Source organism: Diadema setosum, chromosome 1 (genome assembly GCF_964275005.1).
Source record: "Diadema setosum chromosome 1, eeDiaSeto1, whole genome shotgun sequence".
Taxonomy (NCBI): domain Eukaryota; kingdom Metazoa; phylum Echinodermata; class Echinoidea; order Diadematoida; family Diadematidae; genus Diadema; species Diadema setosum.
In genome coordinates, this window is record NC_092685.1 from 33,636,967 (window position 1) to 33,653,034 (window position 16,068).

At 38.6% G+C, this 16,068-nt stretch overlaps 1 protein-coding gene across 3 annotated transcripts in view; it reads left to right on the plus strand.

The window, feature by feature from the left end:
* LOC140235642 (Fanconi anemia group M protein homolog) overlaps nt 1-16,068 on the plus strand; it is a 387,390-nt gene that overhangs the window by 106,081 nt on the left and 265,241 nt on the right. For all 3 annotated transcript variants that reach the window (XM_072315655.1, XM_072315669.1, XM_072315661.1), the window contains exon 10: nt 5,947-6,153. In XM_072315655.1, the coding sequence (XP_072171756.1) occupies nt 5,947-6,153 (207 nt within the window). The remainder of the gene's footprint in view (nt 1-5,946; nt 6,154-16,068) is intronic.

The window sequence follows — 16,068 nt, forward strand, 5'->3', positions numbered from 1 at the left end:
TTTATGTACTATGTTGTGTCACATTTTCCTGCACCTTCAGCATTTCAGTTTGCTCCTTAGGAATTTAACGCTCTGTGAGTGAAAAGCCAAGCAATGTTTATCATGAGTCTCACTACTGTGAAATAATGTTTTTGCAGCATGAAATTTTTGTTAATTGGAGCTGATGGCCTTTCTTGCAGCATGAAATTTTCACAAATTCCCACTGGCATTCAGTGCTTATAGTGTAGACAAGAACTTTTGTGTGCATTTTAATTTTGCGAGTCTTGTCTCTCGCGAAATTCGCTGAATCAAAATGCACGCAAAAATCCTCATTTTGTAGTATTGCTGAGGGAGCATGATTTTAGGTCTCTAAATTCCCCTCCCAAGTGCCAGGGCCTTGCTTTGACATACAAGACAATTAAAAGCCCGGTCACACAGCGCTTTGCAGCTTAATCACGGCCAAAACACGTCAAAAAGTGGTCTCCCGTGAAGCAGACGATGTGGTTCGCATTAATATTGAGTTTAAGACGAGCTACGGTCGATTTATAGACGTGGCAGGAGGCGGGGGAAAAATCGGAATGGCGTCGGATGCGGTAAAAAGTTTTGAGCTGCTCAAAACTTTATTCCGCAGACAACCACAGGCGGCACACGTGGTAAAGACGTGCAAAACACGTGAAACACACGTGATAATCTGTGTTCCGGCAGTGATTAAAACTTGGGGAGACGCGGTAAGACGTGGGTAAGACGTGAAAGTTTAGCGGTCTGTCACGGGCAGAGCACGGTCATCTGACGCGTGTTACGCGTTGGTACCACGGGAAATAGCGTGTGTTTAGCGGCTTATCACTGACAAATGAATTTTTCCGCACACACACGCGTGGCTGGACGTGGTTAGCCGTGCTTAGGCAGTGCTTCAGCAGTGGAACAGCCGCCAACGGCCATACCCTGTACAAAGCACGGCCAAACCAAAATTGACCAAAAAATTACCACTTACGACCACGTCCACCAGATTTTCATAACTTTTTGTATGTGATTTAGACGCGGAGTGCTGTGTGACCGGGGCTTAATGTACCCAAAGATAGATCATGCCTTTTCATGCCTCTGCCCAAAGGGTGGCAGAGGCATTATTATACCCCACCTACACATACGTGTAGTGTGTATGGGGGTATGCAGGAATCACTTGGGTGGCTGGGTGGTCGATCGGTGGGGCCTACAGGCGGTCAGTCCTACAGGCGGTCAGTCCTACAGGCGGTTGGTCCTTTGCAAAAAATCTTGTGGATCGAAGTACTCTCATTTTTTGAGCAATTGACCCCAAATTTGGCATGTCTGACTGTTATCAAAGGTAGATGTGCAAGACATCTTTTTCGTCAGTATCAAGTAATGCATTGCCATGGCAATGGCAGATTTTCATAAAAGTTGCGGATCAAACTACTCTCCTTTATTTTGAGCAATTAACCCAAATTTAGCATGTGTGACCGCTATCACAGGAAAATGTGCAAGATATCTCTCTTGTTAGTATTGCATAATGCATTGCCATGGCAATGGCAAATTTTTTAAAAATCCTGCCAAATGTTGTGGATCGAAGTACTCTCTCATTTTTTGAGAAATTGACCCCAAATTTGGCATGTGTGACCGCTATCAAAGGTAGATGTGCAAGACACCTTTTTCATTAGTATCAAATAATACATTGCCATGGCAACGGCAAATTTTCATAAAAACATGTGGATTGAACTACTCTATCATTTTTTGAGCAATTAACCCCAAATTAGGCATATGTGACCGCTATCAAAGAAAGATGTGCAAGATATCTTTTTTGCTAGTTATGCCTTCGCCATGAAGTGGTGCCAGAGGCATTATGTTTTCGGGTTGTCCGTCCGTCCGTCCATCCTTCCATCTGTCCGTAATGAATTTTGTGGACAGCGTAACTAAAAACCCTTTTGAGGTATCCTTAGGAAACTTGGCATGTATGTGTATTAGGGGGTGAAGTTGTGCCTTTCCTATCAACTTTTGGGTGCACATGCTCAAGGTCAAAGGTCAAGGTCAAATACGTAAAATTTTACTATTTCCACCGTATCTATGCAATGCCTGAAGACATTTTCTTGAAACTTAGTGTATACATGTATTACCCAATTACGATTCTCTGGTGAAAGTTTGGGGTCATGAGGTCAAAGGTCAAAAGGTCAAGTAAAAATATTAAAACTTCACTTTTTTCTCCGTACCTTGGAAATTGTTCAAGATATCTTCATGGAACATAGTATATACATGTACTGACTGGTAGTGATTATTTAGAGAATTTAGGGTTCATAGGGTCAAAGGTCAAGGGCAACACTTCAAATTTTTACTATTTCCCTCATATTTATTCAATGCCAGCAGGATTATTTTTTTTTTTACACTTGGTGTATGCATGTGTAACCTAATAGAGATTCTCTGGAAACTTTCTTTTTTTTTGTTTTCCTCAAAGGTCAAAAGGTCAAAGATGAAGGAAAAGTGCTGAACTAACTTTTTCCTCCATATCTCGGAAGTTGCTCAAGTTATCTTGAAACTTACTACATATTTATGCATGTTCTACCTGACAGTTACTATACTATGAATTTTAGGGTCAAAGTCCAGATGAAAAAGGTAACAATGTACTTTTCAATCCAGAAATTGCACTTTTTCTCTATACCTTAGAAATTACTCAATGCATAAACTTATGAATGGGTCAAAGTCAAGTTAAAGTCCTAAAATCCCCAAATACATGCTCTCCTATTCATCCAATTAAACCTAGGTCAAGGAAGGTGAACATTCAACGCATTCGTGACAAACATGTCATTTTAATAATTTGCCAATTTTGTGAAAATGTAATCACACATTGTCCACATGTACTATAGACCTATTCGGAGAATCATGCATTATGGCGGAGGCATACCAGTCGCCTTAGCGACATTTCTAGTATTGCATAATGGGTTGCCATGGTAGCGTCAATTTTTTAAAAATCCTTAACATTTTTAAAGCCTCTCTCTCAGTTTCATAGCAATTCAGTTGAAATTTGAGATATATGATCAATGTAATGTGTAGTTGTGCAAGACACCTTATTTGTGTGTGTGAATAAATCTGTTGCCATGGCAACAGCAGTTTTTTTATATTAATCATACAAAAATATGTGGATTGATCTAACTCCCTGAGTTTTTGAGTATTTGACTCGAATTTTGACCACTACAGTATGTAGATGTGCAGAACTCATCTTTTGTTGATGTTGAACCATGCATTACCATGGTAACAGCATTTTTTCATAAAGCAGCATGCAAAAAATGTTGTGGATTCTGCTAATTCCCTTAATCTTCAAGCATTTGGCGTGAAATATAGCACATGTGACTTCTATTATAATAGGTAGATGTGCAAACTTCATCTTTTGTTAGAGGGGACCTCCAGATGATTTTCAGACTTGTACATTTGAACAACTAGTTTCAGGTAGGGGTATTAATCACATGCAGTGACAGTTCTATTGTTTTCAGGTTGTCTGTTCTCTGTTTATCCCCTGTTCCTTATCTTGTTAACAAGATTCAATTATATATTAAAAAAAAAAAGGTCATTAAAAATTCATAGTACCTGGCCTAGGTATGCTAGGTGAGATGTTACTCGTAGATGTTAGAATTCCTCAAAGTCACATGTCAGAGATCATCGAACTATTGCTAAAACTGACATTTTCAAGATGTAACTTCATTCACTGGTGGGTCTCTCAATGTATTCTCTTCCTACAACTCCCTCGTAAAATAAAGATCAAATTTCAAACAAGTAAGTTCTCATTTAATCTTTCTATTATACTTGAAGATTATTACATATTAGTTTCATTTGGGGAAATTAAGTCGAAAAGTGATAAAACCAGCTTTTAAGGATGGTACAGTTTTAAACATTTTCACGTAATACAGCTCTGATTTACACTTATGCGCAAATTTCTGAATGGAATTGACTTTTGTTTTATATGCTTTATTATTAAGTGAAATTTAATTTCATTTAATAAATAAGCAAAATATGGTCAACATTATGATAACGTTCAAATGAATCTTCAGACTGCTCAGCAAGACAGCGGCTTGGAACATCGATCATCAAAGGCACAAGTGCACTTGTGGAATTCTTTTGTACGTCAATAGAAATCTGACAACTGTTTGAATAATTACAGCCAGTTGGAACTCCATGTATAAAACCTCCTTGGTCCCACCGAGCGTTCACACAATGGGATTGCCGGGGAAAGTCCTGGCCAATGGGACATTTCCCGCGAAGCAGGGGATCGTCTGAGTGCAGCGTGTGTCATCAACATTGTTCAGTGTAATTTGTTTATGATTTTTCGCACTATTGGTTTCTCTGTTCAGGGACCACAATAAATTCTACAAATCTACAAATTCTATATGTGGAGCTGTCGATTTATGTACTACATGATGTGAAATTATGAGAATCATCTGGAGTGCCCCTTTAACCCATTGAGGACTGGCTGATTTTGCTACAACACGCCCAAGTATACTCAGGACCAATGCCTGGCCAACGCGTGAATTGGACGCCATGTCGTTGCCCAGCGTATTACCCATTACAGGGTTAGTGTGTACGCTCAGACGTAATAATGAAAACCTACCAAATAAGGGGTAGTGAACAATGGGCACTGCGTATGAGCGCTTTTTGGTAATGACAAAGATCACGGGACCACTTTTTACCGATCACAGGCTTCAAAACTCATAAGCCGAAAACTGAGTTGGCCAGACTCTCTTTATATATGGCACTGCTCAGGACTAGTCTTCAGTGGGTTAAAGAGCATACAATTCTAAAAGGAATTCAAAGTTTGTATGAAAAAAAAAAATGGGTGAGACATCAAAACACAAAATGGTCCTAATAAAAGGTGGGTCCCACCCTTTATTAGGGCCTGTTATAAGATTTCTCTGCCATTTCAAGACCAATTTTCATCTAATAAACTTTGAATTCCTCTCAGAATTGTATACTCTTTCATATCCCATAAAAGGTTTTTCATTATCTCACAAAAAAGTTGGAAACCTGAAGCCCCATCTCAACCAAAACTATACAAATTGTTCTAGTCTAGTGTTGATTTGAATGTGGGTATTATCCAAGTCATACTTGTCATGTGAACCAAGATTTTTATTGGTGAGACATGATCGTCAAATCTGTAAGTAATTAGTCATTATTATGAGTAATCTATGAGTCTGAGTAAGTTCTTAAAAGATTTCAGGCAAACACAGTTGCCCATGTTCAATGATGTTACATACCAGTATGTGACTGTGCATCACAAAACCAACAAAAAGTCACACTCCCTGACTTTACATGAGGACTCAAAAGAGGTGAAACGGTCAACCAAATCAATTTTGAGTTTTCCATATTTTCTAAAAGAGCTATTCTTCTTCTGGATTATGCTTAAGTTTCGGATCATAAAATGAATGGGAAACTGTTTTCAGCAGTTTTTCTACAACCCCTCTTTTTGTAGAGTAGTGTGATCAGGTATGTTAGAGGACCCTTTTCATTTCTTGAAAATCCTTTGCACACTCTTACGCTTTGAACTGTAATAACTTTTGAAAAGATTATGCTAGTGATTTGAAAGTGGGCATTAATCATGGAAAGAATGTGTTAAGAGAGCATGCTCAATTTCAGCTTAATCTGATAATCCCTTCATTGTTTACAGCCAGCACGACTTGAAGATTCCCAAAGCGCTTGAATAGACACTATGCTTCGGAGCCTCTTTTCTCAGTTCACATTTTCCAGAGTGTGAGCTTTTTTTCCGATCTTTAGATAGGTTAAGAGAGTCTTATTTGAATTGAGTCATACATCATTTTAAAGCTTAGAGTCTGCTCTTTCAGAATCTGCCCTTAACTAAAAATCCATATCTGGTGACTTTTTGTTGGGTTTGTGATGCAAGGTCACATACAGTCACTGCAGCAAACATTGTAAGATTCTGTAAGACAATATTGATCTTACAATTATGTGTTGCAACAGGTGGTAAATGAGTTCCGGTCTGGTGGATACAACACCCTGGTATCAACCTGCGTTGGTGAGGAAGGCCTGGACATTGGTGATGTTGACCTGATCATCTGCTACGATGCCCACAAGAGCCCTATTAGGCTGGTACAGAGGATGGGTCGTACAGGCCGAAAGCGACAGGGGAGGATCGTCATGCTGGTCACAGAGGGAAAGGAAGTGGCAGTGAGTGCAGTTTCTCTTCTGTTACAACATGTGTCTGATATGAAATATCGAAACCAAGAATTTGATTAACATACAAGCTGAAATTTTTGTGAAAATAGCATACAATATAGAAATGTGTGAAAACAACAAGACGCAAAAATACAATTTCTAAAAAATTCAAGCCATGCCATTGCAGGATCGTATGCAACTAGTAACTACAGTAACTGTGGGTTCAGCACGCCCTGTGGGCCATGACATAGCTATATGTCTTCCCCATTTTATTGACTGCTTATGATAATAATGATAGCTGATATTTTTAGAGTGCCTTTTCCACTGGGTACAAAGCGCTATGAGATGTCATCCCTTGTCCCCATAGGAGATAAAATATATACATAGTACTAGGCAGTGACTTATGTTGAAGTTCTTGACTTTCACGTACACTGTGCACATATGTTATTGATTATGTTGCACTGGAGAATTATAAAAAATGAACAATGTAACTGAACTGAATATCTGGGACATAACATGCTAGTACAATACTTTAAATGCAAAGCACACACCGTGTTTATGTACAGGGAATACAGGGAATCACCAAAGAAAAACATTTAGTACTTAGTATTGTCACTTGCTCCTTATTTTTTGTAGTGAAAGATGAATTAACAATTACTACACCCTTACAACGGTGAAGTTAATAACTTGCAAAAATGTAGCAGTTTACTGGTGAAATTTGCTTGCAGAACATCTTTTGTATGTACATGTACTCTGGACAAGAAAATTTCAAGTTCATTATACAGTCCTTACCACGATTGCATTCAATATTGATTGTCTAGTTTTATTTGAAGATGCTCCATCCTTGAATCAGGGAGGTGTTAAAGGAGAAGAAAAAAGAATATCTCCCGTGTACCCATGCTCCATGCCGCTGAGAAGTTATGTGCTTAATCGCAGAAGTTCATAAATTGCTTTGACAAAATACAAAAGACAGCACTTCTCTTTAAGCATGCAGCATTCATGAAATGCAACATACCTAGCCAGCAGCAATTTGCTGTCCATGCAAAGAAATTAGTAAAATCATACTTCTGTGATGACTTTTTATACCTCCGCCCGAAGGGTAACGGAGGCATTATGTTTTCAGGTTGTCCGTCCATCCGTACGTATGTCTGTACGTCCGTCCCCATACATTTACTCAGTAACAAGTAATATTGAGTAGAATTTTACCAAACTTGGTCCAAGTAAAAAGTATGATGGAGCAATTATTTTATTAGATTTTGGAAGAAATCAGCCAGAGGCCAAAGGTCAAGGTCAAATCATGAAATTGTATCTGTTTACCTGATAACTCAAGACTGAATCAAGCAAATTTCACCAAACTTTGTCCGAGGATGACGTATGATGGGGCAATTACTTGATTAGTTTTGGAGTGAAATGAGCCCGAGGTCAAAGGTAAAAGATCAAGGTCAAATCCTAAAATTCATCTGTTTACGTGAGATAACTCAAGACTGGATGAAGCAACTTTCACCAAACTTGGTCCAAGGATGATGTATGATGGGACAATTATGTAAGCAGTTTTGGAGTGAAATCAGCAAGAGGTCAAAGATCAAGTTCAAATGCTAAAAATTTTGCTATTTCCTCCATATCTATGCAAATACCTGAAGGTATTTTCTTGAAACTTAGTGTAAACATGTACTGCTGAACAAAGATTCTCCAGAGAGTTTCAGGTCATGAGGTCAAAAGGTCAAAAGTCAGTTGAAAATTTCAAAATTTAACTTTTCCATATCTCACAAATGGTTCAAGGTATCTTCATGGGACTTGGTACATATTAATGCATGTACTGACTGGAAGGGATTATCTAGGGAATTTAGGGGTCAAAGGTCAAGGTCAACCCCTCAGAATTTCACTGTTTCCATCATATATATGTAATGCTTGCAGGCTTTTTCTTGAGACTTATTACCTAATGGAGATTCTCTGGGAAATTTCCTGCCAGAAGGTCAAAGGTTAACCCTATTCTAACTGGGGGGGGGGGGGTCAAATTGACCCCCCCCCCCGACATTTCGCGCCACCATTCCGCAACGCGCAAAGATTTTGCCGCTGCGTTTTGTGACTTTTTTCATTGAAGTCTCCCGCATATTTTGAGACCAAATTTGCGACGTCCGGGTACACCGTTCTGAAGTTACGCAATGTTTTGCATATGCATGTCAACCCAAAAACAGCTCAAATTCATGATTTTGTGTGCAAATCCAATGCAAATTGTGTTTTTTTGTTTAATTGATATGAATTGGATTATTTCAACTTTTAACCATTAAAATTAATCAATTCTATTGTAGATCAGCTTGGAAAAGTGCCTGCAACAAATTTTGGCAAAAAAACAATAGAAAACAAAAGGTCGAAAAAACAATAAAATACATAAGAAATTAACAAAACAATACAAAACAAAAGAAACTGACTTTGATTGCGCTATTTTTTTATAAGAAAATTGTTTGATATGTCTTGAGGAACTCTGACACAAAAATTTAGCAATCCTTCAATCTTTTTAATGGAGTTATAGGTGAAAATATGATTTCATGCGTTAATTTGCATAATTAATTTATTAAAAAATATAAAATCAAACTTTTTCTATTGTATGACCATATAATCTTGTAGTTGACATCCGGCTCTATGTACAGGCAAACTTTTGCGGCGATCGCGCGATCGGCGGCTGAGATCTGAAGGGGGGGTCAAATTGACCCCCCCCAGTAAAAACTTGGTCTCAAATAGCCCAGTTAGAATAGGGTTAAGGGTCAAAGGCCAAGCTAAAATGCAAAAAAACAAAACAAACAAAAAACTTTTATACAGAAATAACACTTTTTCTTCGTACCTTACTCGATGCATAAACTTATAGAAGGGTCAAAAGTCAGGTAAAAAATCCTCAAATCCCCAAATACATGTACCTGCATTCTTAGACAATATACATGTAGCAAACCTAGTTCAAGGAATGTGAACATCCAACACATTTGTGACAAACCTCTCATTTCAGTATTTTGCCAGTTATGTGAAACTGTCATCACACATTGTGAAGACATTGTACTATACACCTATTAGGAGAACCATGCATTATGGCGGAGGCATACCAGTCGCCATAGCGACATTTCTAGTTTTATGATATTCTGATACTCCTTTTTAGGTCTGTGGGAATTAGTAATACAGAGATTTGAAGAAAAAAAAATTGTTCCATACAAGATTATCACCAATGGCCATACAGGATTTCAAAATTTCCCCTGAAATGCAGCTTAAAATTGTTAAATCAGGAACCTCTTCTTTGGTCTCCATATCTATAGAAGAGCAGCTTGGAGCATGTGACATCAAAGCCAGTAAAATGCTCAGCATTCAATTGTCATACTATAGAACCTAACATAACTCTGCTCAAATTATGAAGAGATGCTACTGCTCTCTAACACCTCCCTACTTGAATGTAGTGAACGTCACCAGTGATGTTGTGCTTTAAGTACAGTACAAGTGACCTTTCAGTTCAGTTCAGGTTTGTTTTTGTTTTGTTTTTTTTTTTGGGGGGGGGGTTTCCATCCAGCAAGGAGTGAAACAAAATGTATAATATAAAGCATGCGTAAAACAGTCACATTGTTCAGTTAATTAGAAAAGAAATACATAATGAAAAGTGAATCACATAGTATATAATAAAATATGATATATGTAGTATAACTAAGAACACCTATCCATACTTTGAAAGATAAGAATAATGTAGGTATGGAAAAAGAGTGGTCCACTAAAAAGCTAGGCCTGTAAGTACAGAAAATATATTTTCAGGCAAATCTAACAATGTTCAAGTTTATTCAGAAACTTTCACCACATGTTCAACAATCCCGGCTCCATCAGGAGGGGTTGTGGATTTTTTTTTTTTTTTTTGAGAGAGAGAGAGAGAGAGAGAGAGTATAAAAAACAAAAGTGTGGAAACATTGTAGTATAAGAGATCAGTAAAACAATGTTTCCATTTGCCCCGATACCTACATGGCCATGATATTGGATTTTATAGAGTACCGGTATATATTTTTGCCATAAAACACTGTTTTGTCAAGATCTCAGCTTCTAGATAACCTAGAAATTTGATTTTGACAGCTAAATCACCATTTTCAGGGCCATGAAATCCAATGTAGAAAAATGAATAGCGAGATTCAACCATAAACTAGCTTGACTGACAGTTTCCATTTCATTGATTGTTTTAAAAGTGATCAGACATGGACATTCCAATAAGTAAGTGTCCATTTGAAAAGGACCAACATGCTCCTCATGTCAGAAATGGATTTAATCTTTAAGGCAACTAACCTTCTTAACAGAAGAGGAATTCCAATAGCAAAGAAATCCAGATTAGAAGAAGAAAAGATTAGTTAGGTTCCGCCATAAACTGGATTTACTGATATTTTCTGTTTCATTGAATGTTTTCATTGAATATGAATATTCTACTAAGTTGGTGTCCAACCAAAAAAACAACATGCTCCTCAACACAGAAATGAATTTAAACTCTGAGGCAGCCAACTTTCTTTACATCTCATCTTGATCATCATCACAGGGCTGCCAACTCTCACGCAATTAGCATGAGACCAAGATTCCCCCCCCCCCATATCCCCACAATTTTTTTTTTTTTTGGGGGGGGGGGGGGGCAAAACGAGTTTTTTTTCCCCTCCCCCATGTGCCCCCTGAAAGGTAACAAATTATTAGTCAACTATTAAGACAAAAATGAACAATAAAGGCACTTAAAACTCTTATCTAAATAACTGAAAAAATAATAAATTTTCACCCCTCAGGGCACTTAACTTATAAGTAAATTTAATGTAAAGATGGTAGTCTCACGTCCTTCAATGAGTGTGCCCCCTGAAACATACCTTTAGTAAACCCTTTCATTTTTAGCTCACCTGAGCCAAAGGCTCAAGTGAGCTATTGCGATCGCCCTTCGTCCGGCGTCCGTCGTGCGTTGTGCGTCGTCCGGCGTCCAGCGTCCGGCGTCCATCGTGCGTAAACTTTTTACATTTTCATCTTCTTCTTGAAAACCCCAAGACCGATTTTCATCAAACTTGGCAGGTAGCATCCCTAGGGGGTTAGGAACTCAATTTGTTAAAATGGGCACCATGCCCCACCCAGGGGGCCCCCAGGGGGCCCAAACCCCCCAAAATTAAGGAATCTGTAAAAATCTTCTTCTCTAGAACCAGAAGTGATAGAGCTAAGTTAATACTATGAGTTAGTACATTGATGACTGTAGTTCCAAGTTTGTTCATGGCAGAATCAGGGGTGCCCCCCTTGGGTCCCAGGGGAGGGGTCCTAATGGGGCCTAAATTGTACATTTTCATCTTCTTCTTTAGAACCCCATGACCCATTTTCACCAAACTTGGCAGGTAGCATCCCTAGGGGGTTAGGATCTCAATTTGTTAAAATGGGCACCATGCCCCACCCAGGGGGCCCCCAGGGGGCCCAAACCCCCCAAAATGAAGGAATCTTCAAAAATCTTCTCTAGAATCAGAAGTTATAGAGCTAAGATAATACTATGAGTGAGTACATTAATGACTGTAGTTTCAAGTTTGTTCATAGCAGATCCAGGGGTGCCCCTCTTAGGGGTGGGGGGGGGGGGGGGGTTGGGAAGGTCCAAATGGGGGCCTGAATTGTACATTTTCATCTTCTTCCTGAAAATCTTATGATGGATTTTCGTCAAACTTGGCAGTTAGCATCCCTAGGGGGTCAGGATCTCAATTTATCAAAATGGGCACCATGCCCCACCCAGAGGGCCCCAGGGGGCCCTAATACCCCAAGTTAAGGAATCTTAAAAAAAATTTGGGCCCTTATTGTACATTTTCATCTTCTACTTGAGAATGCCTGGTCAAATTTTAGTAGAGCTGTGAATAGTTCAGATTAGTGACTGCGTGAAAGGTGAACATGCGATACTCAGGTGAGCGCTAGACCCGCGGGTCTCTTGTTTCTTTTCTTCTAACCTTTCTAGCAATTTAAGAATTCTTTTCATTGTTCAAATAATGCAATCACGTTTAAGCTTGTAATGAATACATTTCAGACTAAAACGAATGGCAAAGTGAAAGTGGCTCACCAATGCATGCTGGCGCTGACCTAGCCTATGCAAGAATCGCACCCAGCAGCTCATCCGCATTATGAAATCTTAGAGGTAATGGCTAATCCCAAGATGGTGAACGAGTAACACTTTAGTGACTTTACACTGTACCATGAACATTTCCAACAGTTTCAGCTCATTAATAGTGGATTATCATTAGAAGCAACTATCAATGTGTATTGTTTCATGGAAGGCTGTAGTCTGGAGTCATATTCAAGCACTTTTTCTTTAGATTTGCTACGAAAAAACTAAAGTTTGTTCGCAGTAGAGTATCAATGATGCGAATAAAGAATTAAAGATAATGTAATTAACTTGGAACAAAACTTATTCGAACTGACACCTCCAATACACCAAATTGTATCGCTTAGATTTCTTCAGTTATATTCGTGGTATAGGCCTACTGCTCAGCAAACAGCTATGGGCTCTGACTTGTGCATACATGTGCACGTCTAGTGCAAGCAATGGTCCTTTTGGCGGGAAAGGATTCCATATAGGACACCAATCAAAGTAATATGAAATAAAGGTGTGATAAATAGAAGCAGGTTTGTTGATTCACCCTAGCATTGGTTCATCCCAGCATTTGTAATCTTCAAAATGCTCACATCACTATTTGATTTTCAACAATCTCAGTGACATGGTACAGAATCGTGTGGCAAAACACATCTTCGTGTGCCTGATCAAGTCATCCCCTTGCTGAAGCAGCTACATTGGCTACCAGTCGCAGAGCGCATTGCTTTCAAGATCTTGACAAGCGTGTACAAGTGTCTTTAAGGGAAAGCTCCTACTTATCTTAGATCTCTTATCATCCCATATTATAAAATGGGCTTTAAAATCTCTACAATCTGATTGTTCAGTTGTCATGCATTGATTTTTACTGATCCACACTGAGCCATGCATCTGGTAAATTCCGAATGCATGGCTCAAGTCTTTTACAGTGTTGTAGGTGTACTGGACGGATGATGGGGGAAATGGTTGTATTTCATGAATTTACGGCCCCATTTTATAACACAAATGATGCACAGGCCTATTTCGTGGATTGGTGAGAATTGGATGCTCTCGTTTAACTTAGGAACAGTCTGAAACCCACTCGCTGCACTCATGGGTTTAAACAGTTCCAAAGTTAAACTTGCGCATCCAATTCTCACCAATCCACTCTGTCCTGTGCATCATTTGTATACTGCATGTACTGTGTTGTGCTTGATCTGGACTACGTTCAAGTGCAGATAGCACCTTACTCCATGTACCCAAAACCAACAGCAGATCAGGAGAGCGGGGGACAATACTTTCGTGACGGCTTTTCCACGAATGTAGAACGATCTACCTACCATGGTTCATCCGCATTTCCCCTTGCCTTAATGTCTTCAAGAAGAATCTTAAGACTATTCTTGTTAATGCCAATCTGTGACTGAATTTTGTTGTAAAGTGCTGTGAAACCAGTAATCGACTGTGTAAGAGCACCATGTAAATGATCTGATTGTATTGTTTTGTATTGTATTGTATTGTATTGTATTGTATTGTATTGTATTGATACAAGCAATGGTTAAAACAATAGAAACATGACTTCCACAATAACTTGATGTTGACAGTGAGAGAAATGTGCTAAAATGCTAAAAGGAAAGAGAGTAAACTTGTGCCAAAATAATTCATCAGACAGTGCTCATCAGTCACGAAGGGATATTTTAACCTTAGCACTACTTGCAAGTTGCAAGTGATATCTACATTGCTCAAAGAATAATACATATTTGGCTAATCTGGAGCGCACATCACTTGTGACATACATGTACCTATGTTTATAAGAAACACAATTTGTGATGATTCTGAGCTCTCGTTCGCGTCGTTTGCACATATAAATGTGTATAAATAAATGTTTCTGAATGGATATTGCATGACAAATGTGATTTCTGTTATTTTGACTCAATAGTAGCGTAATACAAAATTTAATTGAAAATCTAACATTTCGAAGCGCTCACTCACTCTGCCTGTACTTAGTAAAATGAATAGTTTTCATAAGCTATGATCATAATCCTTCGCAGTGTTTTTTTTTTTATGTTTAATTCCCTAAAAATTTGTTTTTAAATGCACTATAAACACCCCCACTTGGTCGTAAACTGCGTGTAAATTGCATTGATGGGGGGGGGGGGACAGGAATAGGGGTGATTAGTAATGTTTTGAGTCAAACCCAGTATAGAATCATTGCAAACAACATTGTGCTATAACTATTTTGTCTTTCTTTTGGCCTGAAAGATAAACATTGAATAGATGTTTGTGGATCATAAATGTTTACTTAGAAATGCAATTTAGGATTAATATGTCTCTTCAGGACAAAAATTAAACCAAGTGTTCCAAGAAAAAAATATAAAATAATCTTGTATGCCTATAGGTGGAGACAACTAGCACAAGGCCACATGTTTGAGTTGGTGAAACTTGAGAGCTTTCTGACAGCACAATTATGCCTCATGCTCAGCATAACTTTTATAGGGGAAGGGAAACCATGAGCTCTGCAAGTTTTTTATGCCTCCGCCACAGTGTCGCTGGGTTTTCGGGTTGTCCATCCTTAAGTTTGTCCCTCCGTCCTTCCGTCCATAATCAATTTTGTGGACAGTGTAACCAAAAAAAAAAAACATTTCAGGTACCCTAATGAAACTTAACATGTATATGTATGAGTGCACGAGCAAAGTTGTGCCTATCAAGTTTTGGTGCACATGCTCAAGTCCAAAGGTCAAGGTTGAATGCCTGAAATGCCTGAAGGTCTTTTCTTGAAACTTAGTATACATGTGCTACCCAATAATGATTTTCTAGAGAGAGTTTGGGCCATGCGGTCAAGTGGAAATGTTAAAATTTAACTTTTTTCATGCCTCCACCATGAAGTGTCAATGGTCAGGGGGTCAAAGGTCAGGGTCAGCTCCTCAAAATTTCACTATTTCCCTCTTACCTATGCAATGCCTGCAGGATTTTTCTTCGAACTTAGTGTATGCATGTATTACCCAATAGAGATTCTCTTGAAGGTTTCTTGCCAAAAGGTCAAAGGTCAAGTGAAAGGACTAAATTTCACTTCTTCCTTCAACTTATAAAAGGGTAAAAAAATCAAGTAAAAATCCTCAAATCCCCAAATACCTGCACTCTAAACAATATAGTCATCCAATTCAACCTAGGTCAAGGAAAGTGAACATGCAACACATTTGTGACAAACCTGTCATCACACATTGTCAAGACACTGTACTATAGACCTATTAGGAGAATCATGCATTATGGCGGAGGCATACCAGTTGCCGTAGCGACATTTCTAGTCTTCATATGCAGAAATGGTATCTCCATGGAACTTGGTGCATATTCATGTGCTGACTGTCCGGGGCAATTTTGGGTCAGGGGTCAAAGGTCAAGGTCAATTCCTTCAAAATGTCACTATTTCCCTCATATCTATGCAATGCCTACAGGATTTTTCTTGAAACTTTAATGGTGTATACTTTCCCAGAGATTCTCTGGGAAGTTTCTTTATAGAACATCACTGAATATCTTCAACATTAAAACATAACCGATGCTTTTAAAAAAACACCTGCCGTTAAGACATTATACTGCATAAGTGGACAAAATAAGAATTTTTTATATGGCTAATTGAAGAATGCATGTAGTCTAATTAATGTTGCTATGTATCCTCAAAGCTGTCACATACTCCCAGTCAAACACTCATCGTCATTTCATGCACCCGTTAAATGTGGGCATTTAAATCTTATCCATCGATTGAGATAAATGAATGAGACTTCTTCTTATGCCTCCGCCACGAAGTGTTGCAGGAGGCATTATGTTTTCGGGTTGTCCGTTCGTCCGTCCTTCCATCCGTAATC